The sequence below is a fragment of the Canis lupus genome, chromosome 37 (assembly GCF_048164855.1).
Source record: "Canis lupus baileyi chromosome 37, mCanLup2.hap1, whole genome shotgun sequence".
NCBI classification, from domain to species: Eukaryota; Metazoa; Chordata; class Mammalia; order Carnivora; family Canidae; genus Canis; species Canis lupus.
Window position 1 is genome coordinate 19,273,850 of NC_132874.1, and position 19,129 is coordinate 19,292,978.

The 19,129-nt window shown below is 56.8% G+C and overlaps 1 protein-coding gene across 18 annotated transcripts in view; it reads right to left on the bottom strand.

Moving 5' to 3' along the window:
* Positions 1-3,780: 3,780 nt before the first annotated feature.
* RREB1 (ras responsive element binding protein 1) overlaps positions 3,781-19,129 on the bottom strand; it is a 176,027-nt gene continuing 160,678 nt past the window's right edge. For 16 of the 18 annotated variants that reach the window (XM_072813829.1, XM_072813842.1, XM_072813839.1 and 13 more), the window contains 3 exons: positions 14,711-14,875; positions 8,857-9,666; positions 3,781-7,188 (listed from right to left, as the gene is read on the bottom strand). In XM_072813829.1, the coding sequence (XP_072669930.1) occupies positions 6,692-7,188; positions 8,857-9,666; positions 14,711-14,875 (1,472 nt within the window). In that variant the 3' untranslated portion in view covers positions 3,781-6,691. The remainder of the gene's footprint in view (positions 7,189-8,856; positions 9,667-14,710; positions 14,876-19,129) is intronic. The other 2 variants (XM_072813841.1, XM_072813837.1) reach the window with 1 other exon arrangement.

Genomic DNA, 19,129 nt, shown 5'->3' on the forward strand with positions numbered 1-19,129 from the left:
TTTTAAAGATTATTTATTTATTTATTAGCGAGAGACACAGAGAGAGAAAGAGAGGCAGAGACACAGCCAGAGGGAGAAGGAGAAGCAGGCTCCATGCAGGGAGCCCGATGTGGGACTCGATCCTGTGACTCAGGATCACGCCCTGGGCTAAAGGCAGCCGCCCAACCACTGAGCCCCCCGAGTGCCTCCAGGCATCACTTGGATTTAAAAGCCCCCTCGGTGGGACGCCTGGGTGGCTCAGCGGTTGAGCGGCTGCTTTCAGCCTCAGGTCATGATCCCCGGGTCCTGGGTTCGAGTCCCGTGTCTCCCTCTGCCTGTGTCTCTGCCTCTCTCTCTCTCTCTATGTCTATCATGGATAAATAAATGAGTCTTAAAAAAAATAAATAAATGAAATGAAGCCACGGCCTCCGCCGGGAGCGGCCTCCCGGGAGCGGAGCAGCTGGAGGCACAGGAGGGCCTGGCTGCAGCCCGAGCCTCCCGCCTGCTTCCTGCCCCCAGAGCCGTGGGGAGACTCACGGAGCCGTGCGGGTGGCGTGTGTGCTGGGGTGTCCGCGTCCCCCGTGGGCCGGCGGCAGCTGGACCCGGCCCGTTCCTCAGTCCGGAGGACGCGCCTCAGCCGTCAGGGCCACCTTCCGGGGAGCGGCCTGGCCCGGGCGGGGATGCGTCCTCGGGGATGCACTGGGCCCTGGGGCCCCTGCTGCCCGCGGAGGCCGACTCCGGGCGGGGAGCAGGCGGCGGGCCGGTAGCCGGGCCTGCCTCTGCCCCCCCAGGTCCCCCGGGGGGGCAGGCCTGGCGTCCCTAAGGACCGGCCGGAGTGGGGCGGCTCCAGGGGGCTCCCTCCCAGCGAGTGGGGGGCAGGTGTGCGGCGCACCGAGGCGGGGTGGGCCCCCGTGGGGCCTGTGGCGCCGTGGCCGGGGCTGCTCTGGCCCCTCCTGCACGCGGGGAACATTTCCTCGTTGGACCTCGTCCCCCCTCCTGATCCTCCGGCCCCGGGGAAGCAGAGCGGGGTGGCCCAGGGGCAGGCGGGGCCCCCCAGGACTCTGTCTGGGGCCCTTCCTCTTCCTTCAGTCAAACTGGAGAAGGCGAGGTGGAGAGAGGGAGAGAGAGGGAGAGAGAGGGAGAGAGAGAAGGAGGGAGGAAGGGAGGGAGGGAGGGAGGTGTGCGCGCTGGGGCCGTGGGCGACTTGGGGCCTCGAGGACAGTGTGTGAGTATGTGCACAGCTGCTCAGGGACCGGGCCTCCCCCCCCCCGCCCCCACTGCCGAGAGCATCTTCCCCCCCTCCAGGGCCTCGCACGCAGCTCAGCCGTCTCCCCCAAACCCCTTTGCAGGCCGCTCCCCCGACGTCTGTCTGTGGATGAAGGTGTCCCGTGGCGCTTCTGCAACCCGGTAACCAAGCAGCATCCTTAGGAGGAGCCCCCCCACCCCCCCTGCCAAGCAGCACTAAGGAGACACCCGCACTTTCCGGCCTGCTCACTGGGCCGCAGGGCCTGTTCCAAGCCCCCGGTGGTATCCGCTCTTCTAGCCTGCGTGGCAATCCCACGGGCAGGTCATTATTCTTTTTTTAAATTTTTATTTATTTATGATAGTCACAGAGAGAGAGAGGCAGAGACACAGGCAGAGGGAGAAGCAGGCTCCATGCACCGGGAGCCCGACGTGGGACTCGATCCCGGGTCTCCAGGATCGCGCCCTGGGCCAAAGGCAGGCGCCAAACCGCTGCGCCACCCAGGGATCCCTATATATATATTTTAAAGTGAATTCTGGACATCCGGCCATCACAGCTAAGCTCCGAGCCTGTGTGTTCTAGGTAAACCTCCAAGCGTTGAGTTCTCTGCAGCTCACAGATCTGCAGGTCACCCCGAACGGCTGGCTCCCCTTGAAAATACCCCCTGACCCCCACCTCTTCTCAGCATCTTCGCGTCACCGCTCCGCTCCAAGCCGCCACTTCTGGCCTGCGCCGGACTGCCTCCCGACGGCCTCCCCGTGTCCACCCTTGTCCCATCATCCCGCGGTCCCCGCAGCCGGCCGGCGAGCCCCTGTGCCCTCGTCCCCCTGCCAGCCACACGGCTCCTGCGGGGCCCGGCAGGCTCCCCCAAGGCCCTTGCCCCCGGGACCCTCCCCAGACATCTGCGTGGGTGACCTTCCTGCCGCGTGCTGCCCTGAGACCTCCAGGTCACCCTGCCGGCGCTCCCGGCCCCACCTCCCCTTGGCCTCCTCTTCCCCTTGCACTTGCACCCACTCTGCACCCTCCTCCGCTAGTCTGTTTATTGTCTGCCGCCGTCAAAACCCAAGTTCCACAAGGAAAGAAATCGGTTTTGCTCCCGCCGTACCTCCGAGCCTAGGACGGTGCCCTGGGAAGGGCCGCCCCACGCTCAGTGTAGAGCACAGGCCCGACCACGTTGGGACAACCACAAAGGTGAACCTGCTTTTATTTTATTGAAAGATTTTATTTGAGAGAGCACGACCGGGGAGGAGGGGCGGAGGGAGAGGGAGAAGCAGGGAGCCCAACGTGGGGCTCGATCCTGGGACCCCGGGATCATGACCTGAGCCGAAGGCAGATGCTTGACCAACTGAGCCCCCCAGGTGCCCCCCCGTGAAACCGGTTGTAAACGTAAGCTCCTATCATTCCCCCCTCCTGATAGGCAAAGGAAAGGTCCAGAAGAGGGCTGGAAGGGAGGAAGCAGCAGGCGGGCGGCAGCCTGTGGCTCAGACAGCCCTGGGTTGCCTGCGCCCGACTGGGATTCTTCGAGGGCCCAACAGAGAAAACCCACATCCAGCTTTTTCCCTAATACACAGATTATGGTTCGATGAAGCTCACGCCGTACATTCCCGTGGGAGCCCCAAACTACCTTCTGCACAAAAGGTCCAGGGTGCAGGTGCTGAGGGGCCTGGTCCGGGCGGAGGAGCACGGGGGAAGCTACCCAAGCCGCGCGGGGTCAGAACTGTCCAGGGAGCCACTGGGCACCTCCTCTGTGCCTTCTGCCAAGGCCACCCAGCCCCGGGCTGCCCCTCGGCTTTAAGGCTGACTGGGTGCGGGCCACAGGCCACCATTGGAGGCGCCAGTCCAGGAGCTGCGCTTCTGTCACTCCCAGTGTTTGCTCGTCTTATCCCAAGTTCAGGAGCCCCGGTCGGCAGCGGTGTGTGTGGCCGTGGGGGGCCTCCCCACAGGGGACCCCTGAGCACAGGCACTGCAACCTCACCCAACACGCTCAATGCCTTTGAAGCCCTGTCCACGGTTCCCTTGCCCCGAGCCCCGCTCCCTCTGGGGTGGCTTGGAGTCCCGGCTTAGAAAATTCAGGATTTTGGAATCCCTACATGGCTCAGGGGTGGAGCATCTGCCTTCAGCCTGGGGTGTGATCCTGGGGTCCCAGGATCGAGTCCCCCATCGGGCTCCCTGCATGGAGCCTGCTTCTCCCTCTGCCTGGGTCTCTCGTGAATAAATGAATAAAATTAAAAAAGAAACTCTGGGATTTTGCCCACTCGCTACTTTACCGTGCGGGGCCACCCCCCTGGTGGGTTCTCCTGCACCCAGGGACAACGCGATCCATCCTCACCCGCAGGAGGAGGAAAAGGCAGCGTGGACGAGACTGGAGGAGCCACCGTGGGTGGTGTGGGGTGGTGTGGGGGGGACAGGGCTTCCTTTTGGGGCCCGGGCTGATGGGAGCCGGCACACAGTCCCCCGATGGCCCCGGACCCCAGTCCTGCGCAGGCTGCAGTCTGGGTGCCAGACAAGCTGGTGGGACGACAGCAAATGACAGGACGGCCCGGGTGACCGGCAATCTGTCATTTTTAAAATATAACATTTATTGCTTAGATGGTTTGATACAGAACAGCTTTTCTTCTCATTCTGAATTTGGAAGTACTATACAACTGAATACAAAGAGAAACAAAAAGTACCAAAACCAAACTTGTGATTCTGTTCATGTGGCATAAACCGGTTTTGTACATAACACGTAGCAGCAGTTAAGTTCCCTTTAGAAAAATATGAATTCTACACATTTATTATTGTTTCCTGTTTAATGCATGGGCTGAAATCACTGGGATCAACTTCCTTCTTGAAGAGAGGACAGAGACGAAGAGGGTGGAAGGTACGATGCATCTTTCTGAAACTGGCAGCCGACTGTCACGTAGCTTCCCCCCGGGGCTGTTTGGGAAACAGCTCTGGGTTTCATATTTTGTTTTCACAGCCAGGAGTTTCATGTAGTGATTGAATCTCAGCATTGTGTCCATAAATCAAAGAGAAAAACAAGAGAAAAACTTGCACCTCAAAAAACTTTTCAGAAGATCCATATATATATATATATATATATATGGACGCATATATATATATATATATATATATGTATATATATACTATTTTTTTTTTTGTAAAAGCCCTGAGAGGAGGAGAAAGAGAATCAAACAAAATGTATAGAAACAAATTAGCTGGACATGCAAACTATACTATGATTCACCCAGAGTTTAAACAAATCACAAATTTCACAGTTTAATATTGGGGGGAGGGGGACAGAATGACAGACAATACATTTCTCAACCTCACTAATAAAATGTGGCAAGACCTTACCGACTACGAGGGTACAGATGGAGGCTAAATAAAGCTTTAAATCAATAGTGATTATTGCGAGCTGCGGCCCAGGCCGCGCGGCCAGGCCCATTCCTGCTACATCTCACCGCAGCGTAGCGCTAAGTCATGGCTTCTCTCCACAGAGTCGCGGGTTTTAGTGTGGAGAGTTGCAAAGGAAAACGAAACACAAGATACCCCAAATAATAACAACGACAAAAAAAAATAATAACAATCGTCATTTAAAAAAAAAAAAAAAAAAAAAAAACGAAGGGATGCATGAACTGGTTTTTAACTCCGCAAACCACACCGGGTATAAAGTGATAACAGGAGATCATTGGTTCTGGTTTTGTATTCATCTGGAGTCGACCCGGTTCTGGGTTCAGCTCCCCAGGAAAGCTGAAAAGTCATAGATGCCTCGACCTTTTTCCTTTCACATGCAAAGAGATCGCTTGTCATTATCCCAAGAATACAGATCTTCCTTTGAAGTTTGGGCTGCTGGGATTTTGGCCACTGTCGGTTGGGGAGAGAGAAGGGGGCGTGTGTGTCCGTGCTCGTGGGGGTGAAGTGGGGGGGGGCACGCGGGGCGCTCGGGCACCCTAGAGGTGCCGGCTGCAGGACAGGGTGCCGAGCGCACGCTCAGCTACAGCAGGGCTAGCTTTCTCGCCGCTGCCGGTGGCTGCAGGGAGGGGACTCTAACTGCCTGCGTGGGATGCTTGGGGGGGGGGGGGGGGGTAGAAATCCTGCCTTTTTTTTTTTTTTTTTTTTTTTTTTCACCCGGGGTGGTGGTGGTGGGGTTCAGGCAATTTCAGGAACGTTAGAAACAGCATGTTTATCGTCAAGCACCAACCCCACATCACAGGAAGGTAAATACAAATCTGCGTCTCATCTTTCATCTCCCGTGTGCGTTTTATAACCAGTAGTAGTACTTCCTCGCTTTGCACGTGACAGTAGCACAGGCGGGTAAGGCTCGGGCCGGGCCTCCGGGCCGCCAGGCTGCTCTCTGCCCTCTCGGGGCTGCTCTCGGCCGCCCGCCAGGGAGGACCGCTCCCGGCCCCCCCGCTGGATTCTGCAGTCACGGAAGAAAGGCTTGTCTAAGTACAGTAGAAGAGCTGCCACCCGGGGGTGCCGAGGAAAGCCGCGGGCACAGGCCCACGCGGGGACCCGGGGGCAGCCCAGGTCTCCCGGGACAAATATTGCCCATTTGTTTCTGCTGACTGCAGAGACCAGCAAACTGATGAACTAATAATAATAATAATAATAATATTAATAATACATATACCCAAAGGGGGGGGGGGATCAGATACGTGACATCTGCGCACGTTCTCCATAGGTTAAAGTCGCCAGCGTTAACTCTTCTCTGGAAGTTAAGAACGGAGGTCTTGAAACTGGAACAGTAAGTGTCAGGTCTGACGCTGAAAACACGTGAGTACAGGGCTGAAGCTAGCGTCTCTCCTGGTCTCGGCTGGCGCCACGCTGGAAACCTTCGTCAGCCACATCCCGCCATCCCGAGGACCAAACTACAGCTCCACCAGGCAGCGAACACAGAAAAGAAAAAGGTCTATTTGAGAAAAGAACATCTTATCCGTATTTCCTCTGGCAATTTACATGAAATTCACATCATTTTCTTCCAGTTATTGGCTATGGGTATGCAAGGGCGTTATTTCTTTTCTTCTGTTTCCAGCTCACGGAACATACGTGACGATCACAGATTCGCAAGGACAAGCTCAGACACACCAATACAGAAGATAACGTTAATGCTTAAATGAAAAGGTCCTCTCCAAATAATTCATTAAAACATCTGCTTTGTTTTTTTTTGTTTGTTTTTGTTTTTTTTTTTTTTCCAAACAGTCATTTTGGGGAAACACAACACCCAGGCTACACCGAAGGGCTGGTGAGTACTTAAGGCACTCGAAGTGTGCACCTGCTGCGTCTCTTGGACGGGGGTGTAAGGCTGTGGCACCGGGCAGGGCGGACCGCTCCTGCTCTCGCTCACTCGCTCGCTCACTCACTCACTCACACACACACTCCCCGATAGTTGAAGGGCACTGAGGAAACCTCATGAAATCTAGATTCAGGACACTTTGCTCCGCTGGCTTTCATCTGTGTGCCGCCGGGGGCCAGGGTGAACTATCACTCCACTCCCAGGAGCGGCGAGGCCCCGTCCGCGGCCAGCAGGGCACGGGCGGGCAGATCTTGCACGAGGGCCGGCGGGCTCTCCGGGCCCGGGTCGCCCTGAGACCCCTGCTCCTTGGGGCTGCCCGCCGGCGGGGCCTTGGCAGCGCTCCTGCCAGCTTCAGCCTGGCCAGCGCCCGCCGTCCGAAGCGCCGCCCGCTCCTCCCTGCGGCTGGGATCCTTGGTGGCGACGGCCAGGCTCTCCTTCCGGCTCCGGGTGACGGCCACGTGGTTGCTGGCCGGGGGGGCCGCGTCGGCCTCGTTCTCGGAGACGGGGTTGTTGCCGCTGTGGGTGGACTCACTCCCACTGTCCTCCTCGCCCCGCTCATCCTTGTCGCTGTCCTTCCCATGCTGCTTGGCGTGCCTGGCTTTCTGGTGGACCCGCTGATGGCGAACCAGGCTGTGCTTCAGGGTGAAGGTTCGCTCGCAGGTCTGACACTTGTAGGGCCTTTCTCCTGGAGCGGCGGGAGAAAGAAGTCACGTCTGTTAACAGTGGGGCCGCCGGCATCCATGCACCTCCGTGGCCTACGTGGGTGGCAGCCATGGGTGCAGCCAAAGGAGCAGCAGGTGGCAAGGGCCAGCCCCCCACCCCGCACTGCCCGCACCCGGACTCAGGGCGAACCCTCTTATTTGTCTGAACTGGCAAAACAAGGAACAGAAACGCAAGGGGCCGCCTCCGCTTCCCTCTCCCTTCCATCCCTCAGACTAGTTCTTCACACACGGATGCAGGAACCAGGGTCCCCAGCTGGACGCCTCATGGACACCCAGACGGGCCTGTAGAGAAACCTCAGGGAAGGCCAGCAGCGAGGTCCGCCTCACAGGGCCGGGGCACCGTTTCTGAGGGCCGTGCAGGACAGCGGCACCTCGTCAGCCCGAGGCACCAGACACTCTGTTCTGATGCGGAGCAGCTGGGGCTTTCCGTCCCGCTCACAAACACTGGGCTGTGAGCAGCTGAGGGCACCACCTGCCAGGAGCCCAAGAATATCCCTCTGCTGGGAGCCAAGCCCCAGAGCCCTCCAAATCCCCTGAGCAGAGGCCTAGCTGCTGCGGGCGGAGGAGTGCGTGGGGCGGATGCGGGCACCCTGGCTGCCGCGGGAGGGGCCGAGGGAAGCAGAGGCTGAGGTGCAAGCCCTGGGGTTGTTTTTTTGGGTGGGGGGAAGGGGGACGAGGGGATGGGTTCACATCTTTCGGCTTTACGAGGACACCCAGGGCTCCCCCTTGCTACCAAAACAATGGCTCTGCTTTGGGGGGTTTGTAGGTGGGGAGTTCCAGAAGGAGCACGGACAAGCCCCTCGCTGTGTGCATGTGCAGCCAACTGTCCACCTGACGGGGGAGGACGGGGCCCAGGTGCCTCCCACCGAGCACCTGCTGGCTCCTCAGGCCTCACCCCCAGTCCTCCTCAGGCTTACGCTGGTCCCAAACACCCAGCACCCACATTCTTCTAGATGCTTCTATGGGACGGGGCAGCCCCATCCCCGTTCTACAACTGGGATGACTTGAGGCTCGGGGGGCTGACCAAAGTGCTCTCAAAACTACCGCTGCTGAGGGTACATGCTGCATCCCTGTATGCTGTACATTCTGATGGCAAAGAGAACTACCGGTTAAATTCCGAGTTTACCGGACTTCCCCTGGCCAAGGGCCTGCTCAGGACCTCAACTCGGCCTTGCTGCTTTGGGGGAGGTGTTTGATTCAGGTGGCGGTGGCAGGGGCAGCATGTGCCAGCAAAAGGGCCCCTTGGTGGATGGGTGGGTGGGCAGATGGGCAGGCAGGTAGGCTGGGTGGGGAGGTAGATGGGCAGCTGGGTGTACGGGCAGGTGGACGGGCACCTAGACAGACAGGTGGGCTGGGTGGGCTGGATGGGCAGGTAGGTGGGCAGGCAGGTGGATGGGTAGGTGGGCTGGATGGGCAGATGGGCTGGGCAGGCAGGTGGATGAGCAGATGGATGGGCAGATGGGCTGGGTGGGTAGGTGGACGGGCAGGTGGGTGGGCGGGTGGATGGGCAGATAGGCAGGCAGGTGGATTAGCAGGTGGACGGGCAGGCAGGCTGGGTGGGCAGGTGGGCGGGCAGGTCGTCGGGCAGGCGTGGGCAGCGGCGGCGCCCCGCACTCCGGCCCCCTCCTTACCTGTGTGGGACCTCATGTGCCGCGTCAGGTCCTGCAAGGACCAGAACCTCTTGTTGCACACACTGCACACCTTCTTCCTCTTGTCTGCCTTGCTGGCCGTGCTCCTCGGGGAGTCTGTCTTTGGCTTCTTGTCGTCGTCACTCCGCTCCGAGGACCTCTTCTCGGCCACACTCTCCCCGTCCGAGGCGCCGTCCGCCTCCTCGCTCGGCTTCTCCCCGGAGGCGTCGGATGCCGACGAGGCCACCCCGTCGGCCGCAGCAGGCTCCTCGGAGGAGGCGTCGGCGGGAGGCTTCTCGTCGGGCTCCGGGCCGGGGGACGGCGGGCCCTCGGGCCCCCCTCCGCTGGCGGCCGGGCCGTCCTCCCGGGGCTCCTCGCGGCCATGGGCCTTACGGTGGCGGCTCAGGGTCCCCTGGAACTTGAAGCTCTTGCCGCAGACGTGGCACGCGTGCTTGTGGTCCTGCGGGCCGGGACCCCCGCCGCCCGCCGCGCCCGCGTCGCCCTCGGCCAGCTTGAAGCCCATCAGCCTGCTGGCGAGGTTGAGGTCCAGGCTCTTGTTGCTGACCGTGTCGTCCTCGGGGCCGTCGGCGTCCTCGTCCCTGTCCCCAGCGGGCTGCTCCTCGCACTCCTGCCCGTCACCGGCTGCCTGCTCCTGCCCGTCCCCGGGCTGCACCTCCTCGGCGGGGAGCTCCTCGCGGGCCTGGGTGGGCGCAGGGGGGGCCCCGTCGGCCGCCGGCTGCTCTCTCTCCCGGGAGGTGAGGTCCAGCACTTCGCCCCCCGCCGCCGCCGGGGTCTCGGCGTCCGACTGGCTGTCTGCGGGAGCGAGCACAGGGGCACAGGCTGAGGCCCGGGGCCCCCCTCCGGGACTCTCGGCTGGACCCGCCCCCACCCCGCTCCGTGTCACCACTCACCCCCCCGCGAGGCCAGTGGTGACCCTGGGACGCAAGAGGAGCCTCCACGGACACGCTGCGCCCAGAGCCCTGGCCCCCACGGCGGTGCCCAGCACCCCCCCCAACGGGCCCCCAGGAAGGTGTGAGCAACTGAGGGCAGCAGACAGAAGGATCGGCGAGAGAGGACAGGTGGTGCATTCCAGAGGCTCGCAGCTCTAGGGAGGTTGAGGAAGCTAAGCCGGACGAGTTATTTTTCCAGCGCAGAGAGATTATACGAACATGCAACACACACAGGGTGGCCCCCCAGGAGCGGCCAGGGGGGGCCCGGAGCCCGCAGCACTGCGCTGGCACCTGCCGCAGATTACCGGGGGGCGCTCCGGGGCAGGAGGAGGTGCATGCACGCTGTCGGCCGCCCTGGCTGCTGTGGGCCCACGCAGTGACTGGAAGCAGTGCCTCGCCCTACACCTGTCCCCCCCAGAGCAAAGCCAGATGTGCAAAGTCTACCAGTTTTTAAATGACCGTCCTAACGGATGGCGCTGTGGCAGCCCCAGCGACCCCGAACAGGCGACAGCTAAGTATCAGAAGCACCGTCATCTCTTCATTCGGGTTGAATGAGGACCTAACGACGTCTTCGTGGTGTGGGAGGACTGTGCAGCTGTCTGCTGAGGACTACCGCTTCATTATAGATCCAACGGCCAATTTATTACCGCAGGGCTTCGCAAATTCCTCCCACAATCGGGCGGGCAAAAGCCATCGTTTCGGGGCACCTGGGTCAGCTGGACTTCCCTCGTGGTTACAGGGCCTGAGCCAGCAGATTCAGGCGTCTAACCTGGACCCTCACTTGATGTGACCAGACGTGGCACCATGTCCTCCCACACCCGTCACTCTGAGTCACCCGATCGATTCTTTGCCATCAAGGCCGTCCTGGGGCTGGGGGCAGAGGAGCTGGCCCTACGCTTGCCACGCTCACACCTGCCCGGGGCTTTTGGCTTACCTACAGCCCTCTCCACGGCACTCCCACTACGTCACTCCGCTGGCCTTACGGGGGCTGTTCCTTTTGGCAGTCACTATTTGAGTATCTCAACAAGTTTCAGAAGGAAGCAAATACTTATGGTGTAAATGTAAAAATCTGTCAATAAATGATCTTTATGAAATGATCAAGTTTAAAATAAGAGGACTCCCGAGATACACCAATACCTAGGCCTTACTCTACAGAAAAACCGTGTACTCGTTGTCTTGAATCATCCTGACTGGGCGCATCTAGTAAACGGTTTTCGGGTGTGAACTCTACAAAAAAAAAAAAATTAAAAAAAAGTATATATACATATATATATATACACACAAAAATATGTGCAAAAAATATATATAGAAGGCTCAGTTTCTTAAAAAAGAGCTTAATCTCTAGTTACTTCCTTTTTTATCGCGGTATATTCTAGGCTGTTTCTCTTAATTGTTTTCACCAAAGAACATGGCTTTTAGGCTGGTTTTCTTGTTATTTTTTCACCAAATGGGTTTTCGAGTTCCCTGTAGCAGAACATACTTAAGATGCTCTTAAAAAGGGACGCCTGAGTGGCTCAGTGGTTAAGCGCCTGCCTTTAGCCCAGGGCGTGATCCTGGAGTCCCGGGATCGAGTCCCATGTTGGGCTCCCTGCATGGAGCCTGCTTCTCCCTCTGCCTGGGTCTCTGCCTCTCATGAATAAATAAATTAAAAAAAAAATGCTCTTAAAAAAAAAAAAAGATGGATTCTGAAACCAAAGCCCAAGTAAATACGCTAATACCTGGCTGTTCTCACTCTTGGGTGCGTCCTTCGTGAGGGTGGATAATGGAGAGCTCACCCTAAATCCCGAGAACGGCCAACTCCCTTCCTCTGAGGAACAAAAGGGGGCTTGGCTCAGCCCTACCCAGACTCCCACTAGGGGGAGTGTTCCACAGGGCAGCCCTGGCCCCTGGAAGTTCTAGCAACTTCAACTGATTTTCATTCAGTGATGACTGGGCCTCTTCTCATTTCACGAATATCCAGCCTCTAACGCCAGGTCCTAGTTGATCCCCGCCCCCCCCCAACACTCCTTCAACCGCCTACACCTTCAAACGCAGGTAGCAGAACAGATGGCTTTTATGAGCAACGCCACCTATCTTAGCTGTTAATCCTCTGTCCCTACCCGGCCCCATTCGTGATGCTAGACCTCAGAAAACTGCTAGAGGGAGCAGGGATCCTGCGAGCACCAGCAGATAATGAACCCACAGCTCCTCCTACAGGGAAAGTGGAGACCTTCACGTCAGCTCAACGATGAATCCTCTCCGGCTTCCTAGAAACTCCACGTTCCTCATTGACGTGACCAGCTACCAGCCTAAAAACACTCAGTCGACCCGGGCAGGGGGGGCAGCTGTTGAGGAAGCTACTGTCTGCATCGGGCCGCTCGTGCGCGCTGGCACGGGGGCTTCTGGCCGGTGAGAAGTCAAACTTCCACCTTCCTACGGACTTAGAAAGTCTCGTGCAGGGGCCTGCAAATACGGAGGCTCCCGCAGGCATCACCCCGAGAAGAACCATGAGTATCCCCCAAAAAGCCAGCGGGCCAGGGAACCTCTCTGCCCACGAGAGAGTGAACGGAGAGCTCCGTGTGCCCCTTTGGGCCAGGACTGCCCCCTTCGTAGCATTGTTAGCATTCCCTTTTGGGGGGGGGTCGGGAACCTGGGGTACATTTTCCTCTAAGAACTTACAGGACTGAGAAAGTCGGACTTATGTTATAAAATTAGGGACTTGAAAGCTGGGCATGTAAACCAAAGAAAACCCCTTGAGAACTTCCTTGGCTGTTTCCTGCCTTTGTTGTTTATGGCCTTCCGCTAAAGCCTCACTTTTAACTTGACGGGAGGGAGCCCCGAAAGCAAGTTTCACCCCACGGTCCCTGCCATGCTTACCTGGGTCTGAAACTCTCCTTGGAATCCCTAACCCCCTTGTCCCCTTCTTTCTTACCACGTATGGATTGTGACCACAACAAAACTGAACATTTATTTTCTCTTTGCTGGTTTCACATTACAGCTTTCAGTGAATTTTCTTTTTCCAGAGGCTCTGTCCCTTAAAGAAACCCTACACAACCTCCAGGACAGGGCAACGGTGGGGGCTCTAGTGGGATTTGGCAAAACAGAACTTGTGTAGCTAGCTGCCAATTTAAAAAACGAATACATTTGCAGAGTAAAATTTGGTGCTGGGCCGAAGCTAAGAGGTGTATCCTGATTAGCTTTGCGTCTGGGGGCTCCCGCAGCTGGCTGCCACACCCCCGGGGTCAGCAGGGTGCATGGGCTCTGGGTTTGTCCGCAGGCTCAAGTGCACAACGTGCATCTGGCACCAGGTTCTTACTTGCCTCCCACCTTGGGAACCCAACAGCTACCTTGACCTCAATTATTCACTGTTTCCCTCACTTGGGATCCCAATGGGTTAGAATCACACAGCTGCTTTCTTAAACCAGGCTTTGAGAAAATGTTCGGGTGACACGGTGGCCAGCGGTTAAACGTTAAGAGCGACCGTCTGCAGCACGTGCGAGTCCCGCCAGCATTGCTGCGGGGTCCCCGGGGACGGAACAGCAGATCCCTGGCTCATGGGGATCCGAGTCATGGCAAAGTTCCCGATCTCTCTTTACCCAAAGATCCTGGCAAGTTATGCCCAGATGGAATCTGTGGGGAGGAGCCTGCAAACAGGCTTACGTTTTGATACCCTTAGAGGGCCTGATCTTACCCAAAGGGCCTGGCAGTTCAGGGGCCTGTTTCTTTCACTAGGGTGTGGGGGATGGCTGGGGGGGTGGTGGGGAGGCAGAGAGGGGAAGGCAGATCAATTCTCCTTCCTGGAAGTGCTACCCATTCAGATGCGCCCCTGTCCCCCTGCAACTCAGGAGGCTGGGGAAACGAGGGGGGCTCCCAGGCCACGCAGCTCCCACCCCCACCCAAATCTGAGGCAGAGAAGCGCAAGACACAATTACACCCCTGGACAAACGCCTCTGGGGAGAACCTCTTCGGCTCTGAGCAACGGGGAAATGTCAGGCTTCCATGGCCTGCAGGACTGGGTCCGTACCTGTTGCCAACCCGCGGCAGCTAACTGTCATGTACGTAGGTAACCCGCAGCAGCCGGTTTTCTGCTCTGTCTTGGGGGGTGAGGGTGGGGGGGCGCAGAACCCTGGCACTTGGGAGATGCTGGAATGGACTGAATAGAGGACAGGAGTGAATACAGAAGCTGTAAGGGGGGGAAAAGGTGGCAGGAGACGCACTGAGCAGCCGTTAATTGCTCTGTAGGGGCTGGAGGAAGGAAGCACGTATCAGCACATGAGAATAATACCCGGATTCAGGTCAAGCAGAGATGTGATTAAAGAAAGGACATGCAGAGTGCTTTTTCAAACAAGACAAAGTTTTTTTTGTTTTGTTTTTGTTTTGTTTTTTTCTTTTTTTTTTTTTACTGGGAAGAGAGTTATTAAAGAGAAAAACACCCCCACCCCACATACCCCTCCCCGTGGAGGGCTGGGCATCACGACTTCCTGAAATACCCTACATCGGAGGGAGCCCGTCCCTGCTCTGTAGGATGCAGCAGAGGCTGGGCTTTGAGAAAACAACACCCCGAGCCAGTAAGGTTTCATATCCTTTTCAGAGGTGATCCTACTACCGAGAGTTAGGACTATACCCCCCGCCCCAGCCTCGTGTCCCACTCCAGGGGGCCAAACAGCAGGATCAGAGAGGGCCTGCACAGGGAGGGCCGCGCAGATCTTCCCTAGCGGCTCGGGAGAGCGACCTAGGGGCACTGTCAGCGTGTCCCCAGCCCCAGCCCGCTGCACGCTCCCAGTCCTCGGCAGGGCCCGCTGCTACCGCCTGCCTGCCGAGTCCTACAGAGGAATGGGGAAGGCAGCCCGCCAGGCTTACGTGGCCGGAGCTGGCTCCCACACTAGCAGAGCTGAGTCGCCCTCCTCTCCGTCACCCGGGAGCACTACCTGTGCTATCATGGGGTCCAACATCACTCTCTTTTGACTGGGGGATAAGCCCGTTTCTTCTCAGGGAGCAGTTGGTAACTCCGTGTTTGCGCAACTGGTGGCGTTCACAGTTAGATTTGGTAGAAAAGAAGGCATCGCATTTTTGACAAGGGAAGGGTTTCTGACCTGAAGCAGGAAAAAAAATATATATTTATCTGGCTTTCTACTGCAATGAAAAAGAAAAGTCGCTTTCCATTCATTCTCCTGGGATAACTGGCAAATCCACCCACTCCCCCACCCCTTCCTTTAAAAAAAACCACACACGCACGCATGCACACACTTTAAAAAAAACAAAAAAACAAACAAACAAAAAAAAAAACACCAGTAACATCAACAACTCAAATATCTTGCCTTATCCTGAGCGAAATGCAATGAAGGTTTTTGTCTTCAAAGTGTTAAAAGTTAACAATGAAACCAAGATGTTTACAACAGTATTGCAATTAAAAATCTTAACAATGGCAACAAAAGAGCGAGTGAAGGGATAGGAGACACCTGCAATCTGTCGCAAAGAGAAGCCACCTCTTGGAAATTTCTGGCAAGCACTACAGATGCTGGGAAATCAGACTGGAATCTTGAAGCCGGGCATGTCCCTGGGAGCCACCGCCCTCTGCCCGGCCGAGGTGGGTGCGGCCTGCCCTCGGCGGACCGGAAGCAGGGAAATGCCAGGGTGACAGGCCTAGCTAGGGTGACCTCTGCCCAAGCTCACTGCGGGCCCAGCAGGCAACGCGGAGGAGGTCCGCTCCTTGCACTAGGGGTTCTCCGTCCGCTTCATCCTGCGGCCTTGCTGGCAGTCCGCATGCCCGACAGAGGCCTGAGTCTGTGTTGGAGCAGGTGCTCCCGGCCACAGACCTGCCTGTGAAGAAAAGTGGCCGAGCAGCCCCCACGTCCCCGCCAACTCCACCACGGGGTACCCTCCTGAGAAACGGGTTCTCGGCTTTGCTTTGCCTGTCTTATCCTCCCATCTTGACTCCTTCTGTACCATAAACACAGTATTTCCAAAACGCAGGCCAGGCTCCTCTGCAACTTGTCCTGGGTGTGTGTGCACGAGGCTGGACGCGCAGGGAGAAGCAAAGGCAAGGAGGACGGGAGGAGCAGCGGGGGCCAGGGGAAGGGGCCGGTGAGCGGAAATGCAGGAGAGGGAAGGCCATTTACCCTATTGCTGGATTCTTCTGTTTTCCCCCAAGTGCTAAGATCCCACTTTCTGATTTTACAGGGGAAGAGGTTTTGTGTACTAACAAACACGACTTCAGAGCTGCAGCCTGGCGGGTGTCCCTCGGAACCCTGGGGCTGCCACCATCGAGTGCATGTGTCAAGAACTGGCAGCAAGTCTGCCGGCACGGCCCCCTCGACACACCAATCCCAGGGGCCCTCAGCCTCCCGCTGGCTGTCAACAGATGCTCCATCTAGTGCAGGGGACAACCCACGCATCCACTGCAAGTGACCACCTGGGCCCAGCGTCTGGGCCTTGGCTCACAAGGGGAAGGAAGAACTAGCACCGACACCACACAACTCCAGGGGGCGCCAGTCACACAGAGCACGCCCAGAATCACTGCCCTGCCAAATCCCAGCATCGGGAGCAATCAAGGAAAAGGGATGTCCCTTCCCTCCTGAGCTGCAAGACCCTTCCGGGTGATGCTTCAAAATCACCAGTGGAACTTTTTAAGAATACAGATGCCCGAAACCATCAAAGGCCATGGAATGAGAATCCCAGACGCCTGGCATGTGTGCTTTGAAGGGGCTCACAGGGGACCTACAGGATCGAGTGTAGAGCCCACTGCTTTAAAGCTTTCCTTAAAAAAAAAAAAAAAAAGGCAGGCTTCCCTCCACAGAGCTCAGTGTTTTCTGCTAAGTTATAAAAATTACATAAAAAAACCAAAATCATGGGACACCTGAGTGGCTCCACAGCTGAGCGTCTGCCTTCAGCTCAGAGCGTGATCCCGGGGTCCTGGGATCAAGTCCCACATTGACCTCCCTCCAAGGAGCCTGCGTCTCCCTCTGCCTGTGTCTCTGTCTCTCTGTGTCTCTCATGAATAAATAAAAATCTTAAAAAACAAAAAAAAAAACCCAAATCACGCTTTTACATGAAGACTGGCTGTGTTATAATGATTATTTTTTTGGGAGGGGGAGAGGCACGCTCCAAATTACTCTTGCTTTTTACTCAACACTGAACATAATCTTTCATAATTATTCGGCCTTTATTTTAAGTAAGAAAAATAATATTTCATCGTCAAGCATCAACTATCACAGCTTCTCGGAGTCAGGCCAGGCCTAGCTGGGAGCGACACCAGTCAGAAGCTGGGATGATGAGGAACTAACTGTTGGGATTCTGGATTTGAAATCATATAATTGGTTCCTTACTTCTTCCCAATACATGGTTTGCTCTGACTTTACAGCTCCCCTTCTACAGCTGGGTTTGGACAGCCGGGCTCGGGCCCCATGCTGAAAATTCACATCCGTGTGCCAAATTCAAACAAGAACCCGATGATGTCAGAGTATTGTAATCGCATTATGAAGGTTCTCAAAGCGACAACAAACAGGAATTTTTAAAAGTTCACCTCTCGCTGCAGAAGCCTGACATTTTTGCATTCGTTCACCCACTCGCTTATTTATTTTTACGGACGTATAATCGACACACAAGTCTGACGTTTTGAATAGCGGTGTGTGTTCTCTGGAGTGCACAGACAGAGAAAAACACGAGCCCTTCCAGTCATTTCTGAATCAGACAGGCTTCCCCAAAACTTGTCCCCTGGTGATCTACCTGGAAAGTATCTCACGATTTCATTGATTTGGGTAACTGCCACAAGTTACTGCTCTGGCAGGGGTGTTTCTAAGTGCACCTGTAACCACAGGAGTTTCCTTCTCACCAGAGACCTACGGCCGCCCGCTACCTCCATCAGGAGCCGTGAAAACCATCGGCTAGCCAGCTTCACTGTCAGAGAGCAGTCGGGAAAAGAGAGGAACGTGTGCTACGTGATGCCATCTGGCAGGCACCGGGCTCATGAGGAGAAGAATGAGCAGCGGGCGCTCGTTTCATCACTGGGCTTCCCACCCTCAGACTTCTTTCCATGGCCCTCCACCCTCGGGTCAGGCTTCTCTCTCCCCTGTGTGTCACAGAGATGCACGCAGGGCTGGCTGGGCAAAAATGGCCAAGGCTGCCAACTTCAGAAAGTCAGAAGTAGCCAAACTGCACTGGTTTTGGTCCAAAGCACTTTCCACACTGAGGTCTGCACGTCGTACTGACTTCAGCTCCGACGCTGGTCGCCTGTGAGCAGCGCGGGTAGGACAGGTGAGTGCGGAGGGCCTCAGGTCAGCAAAGAAAAGGCACAAACAACACTTGGGAGGATCCCAAAAGGTCAGAGCTGGGGGGCGGGGGAGAGTGGGGGGAGGGTACTCAGCCATCCGAGGGTCCTGACCTGGGATTTGTCATTTGGAGGAGAAGCGGGCCAACTGCGTTTTCTGTATTCTCTTGGCCTGTGGCCTACGTGAGGGGGAAGAGCAGGGACAGCGGACTGTCCTCTCCCAAGGAGGCAACACTATTCAGGCGGAGGAGGAGGAGGAGGTGGCGAGGAACCAGGGACCAGCCCCGCTCCCCGGGACACAGGCTAGGAGAGTGCAAGGAGGGAGCTCAGCCTCACGCAGAGCTCACCAGGGCTGATGAAGCAGGACGGCAGATAGACGCCTGGCTTCACAGACATCTGGTCTCCCTAATGCTGCCCATCTAGGATGTTCTGATCATTCTGTGCATTTGCTAACAGGTCAGGAGGAGGGGGGGCTCCTGAGACACAAGAGGCGGTCTGCCTAACGCCATCTGACCCCAGACACTGCTCGAAGCTTCTGGCTAGAGCACAGCTAGATTTTAACACTACGGGGGGACAAAAAAAGCCTCTTTTCTGCAGAGTGCTTTTCGTTGACAAGGCCATTTCAGAGCCGTTTAGCTTCTGTGCGCGTACATGCGTGCCTCCGTCCTATTCTGAGGTTTCTAGAGGGAGCACATCACAGGGCCAGGGAGCCCAAGCACAGGCAGCTGGGGGATTCCTCAACAGCTCAGCGTCTACCAGGAAAACACCAGTCCGTGGGAAGAGGGGGTGGGTCGGACGATTTCCCAGGCTCCGTCCAGCTGTGACACTTGATGAATGGAAAATGTTCTAACACAGCACCAGGCACAGCCAAGTGCTCTGTAAAATTATTTAACAGAGGTGATGCTGGGACTGTCACCGGAAGCTGAAGCAGAACAACAGCAAAGGATGTTAACCAGGCCCAGGGGGCGCCAGCTTACACGGCGTCTATGCGGGCAGCCAGCACCGGCTCAAGGCCGCTGGGCCTCATGGCGGGGAGTTGGGTCTGTGTCTGAGTTCGCCTCCTCTCCAACCCCTTGCCAAT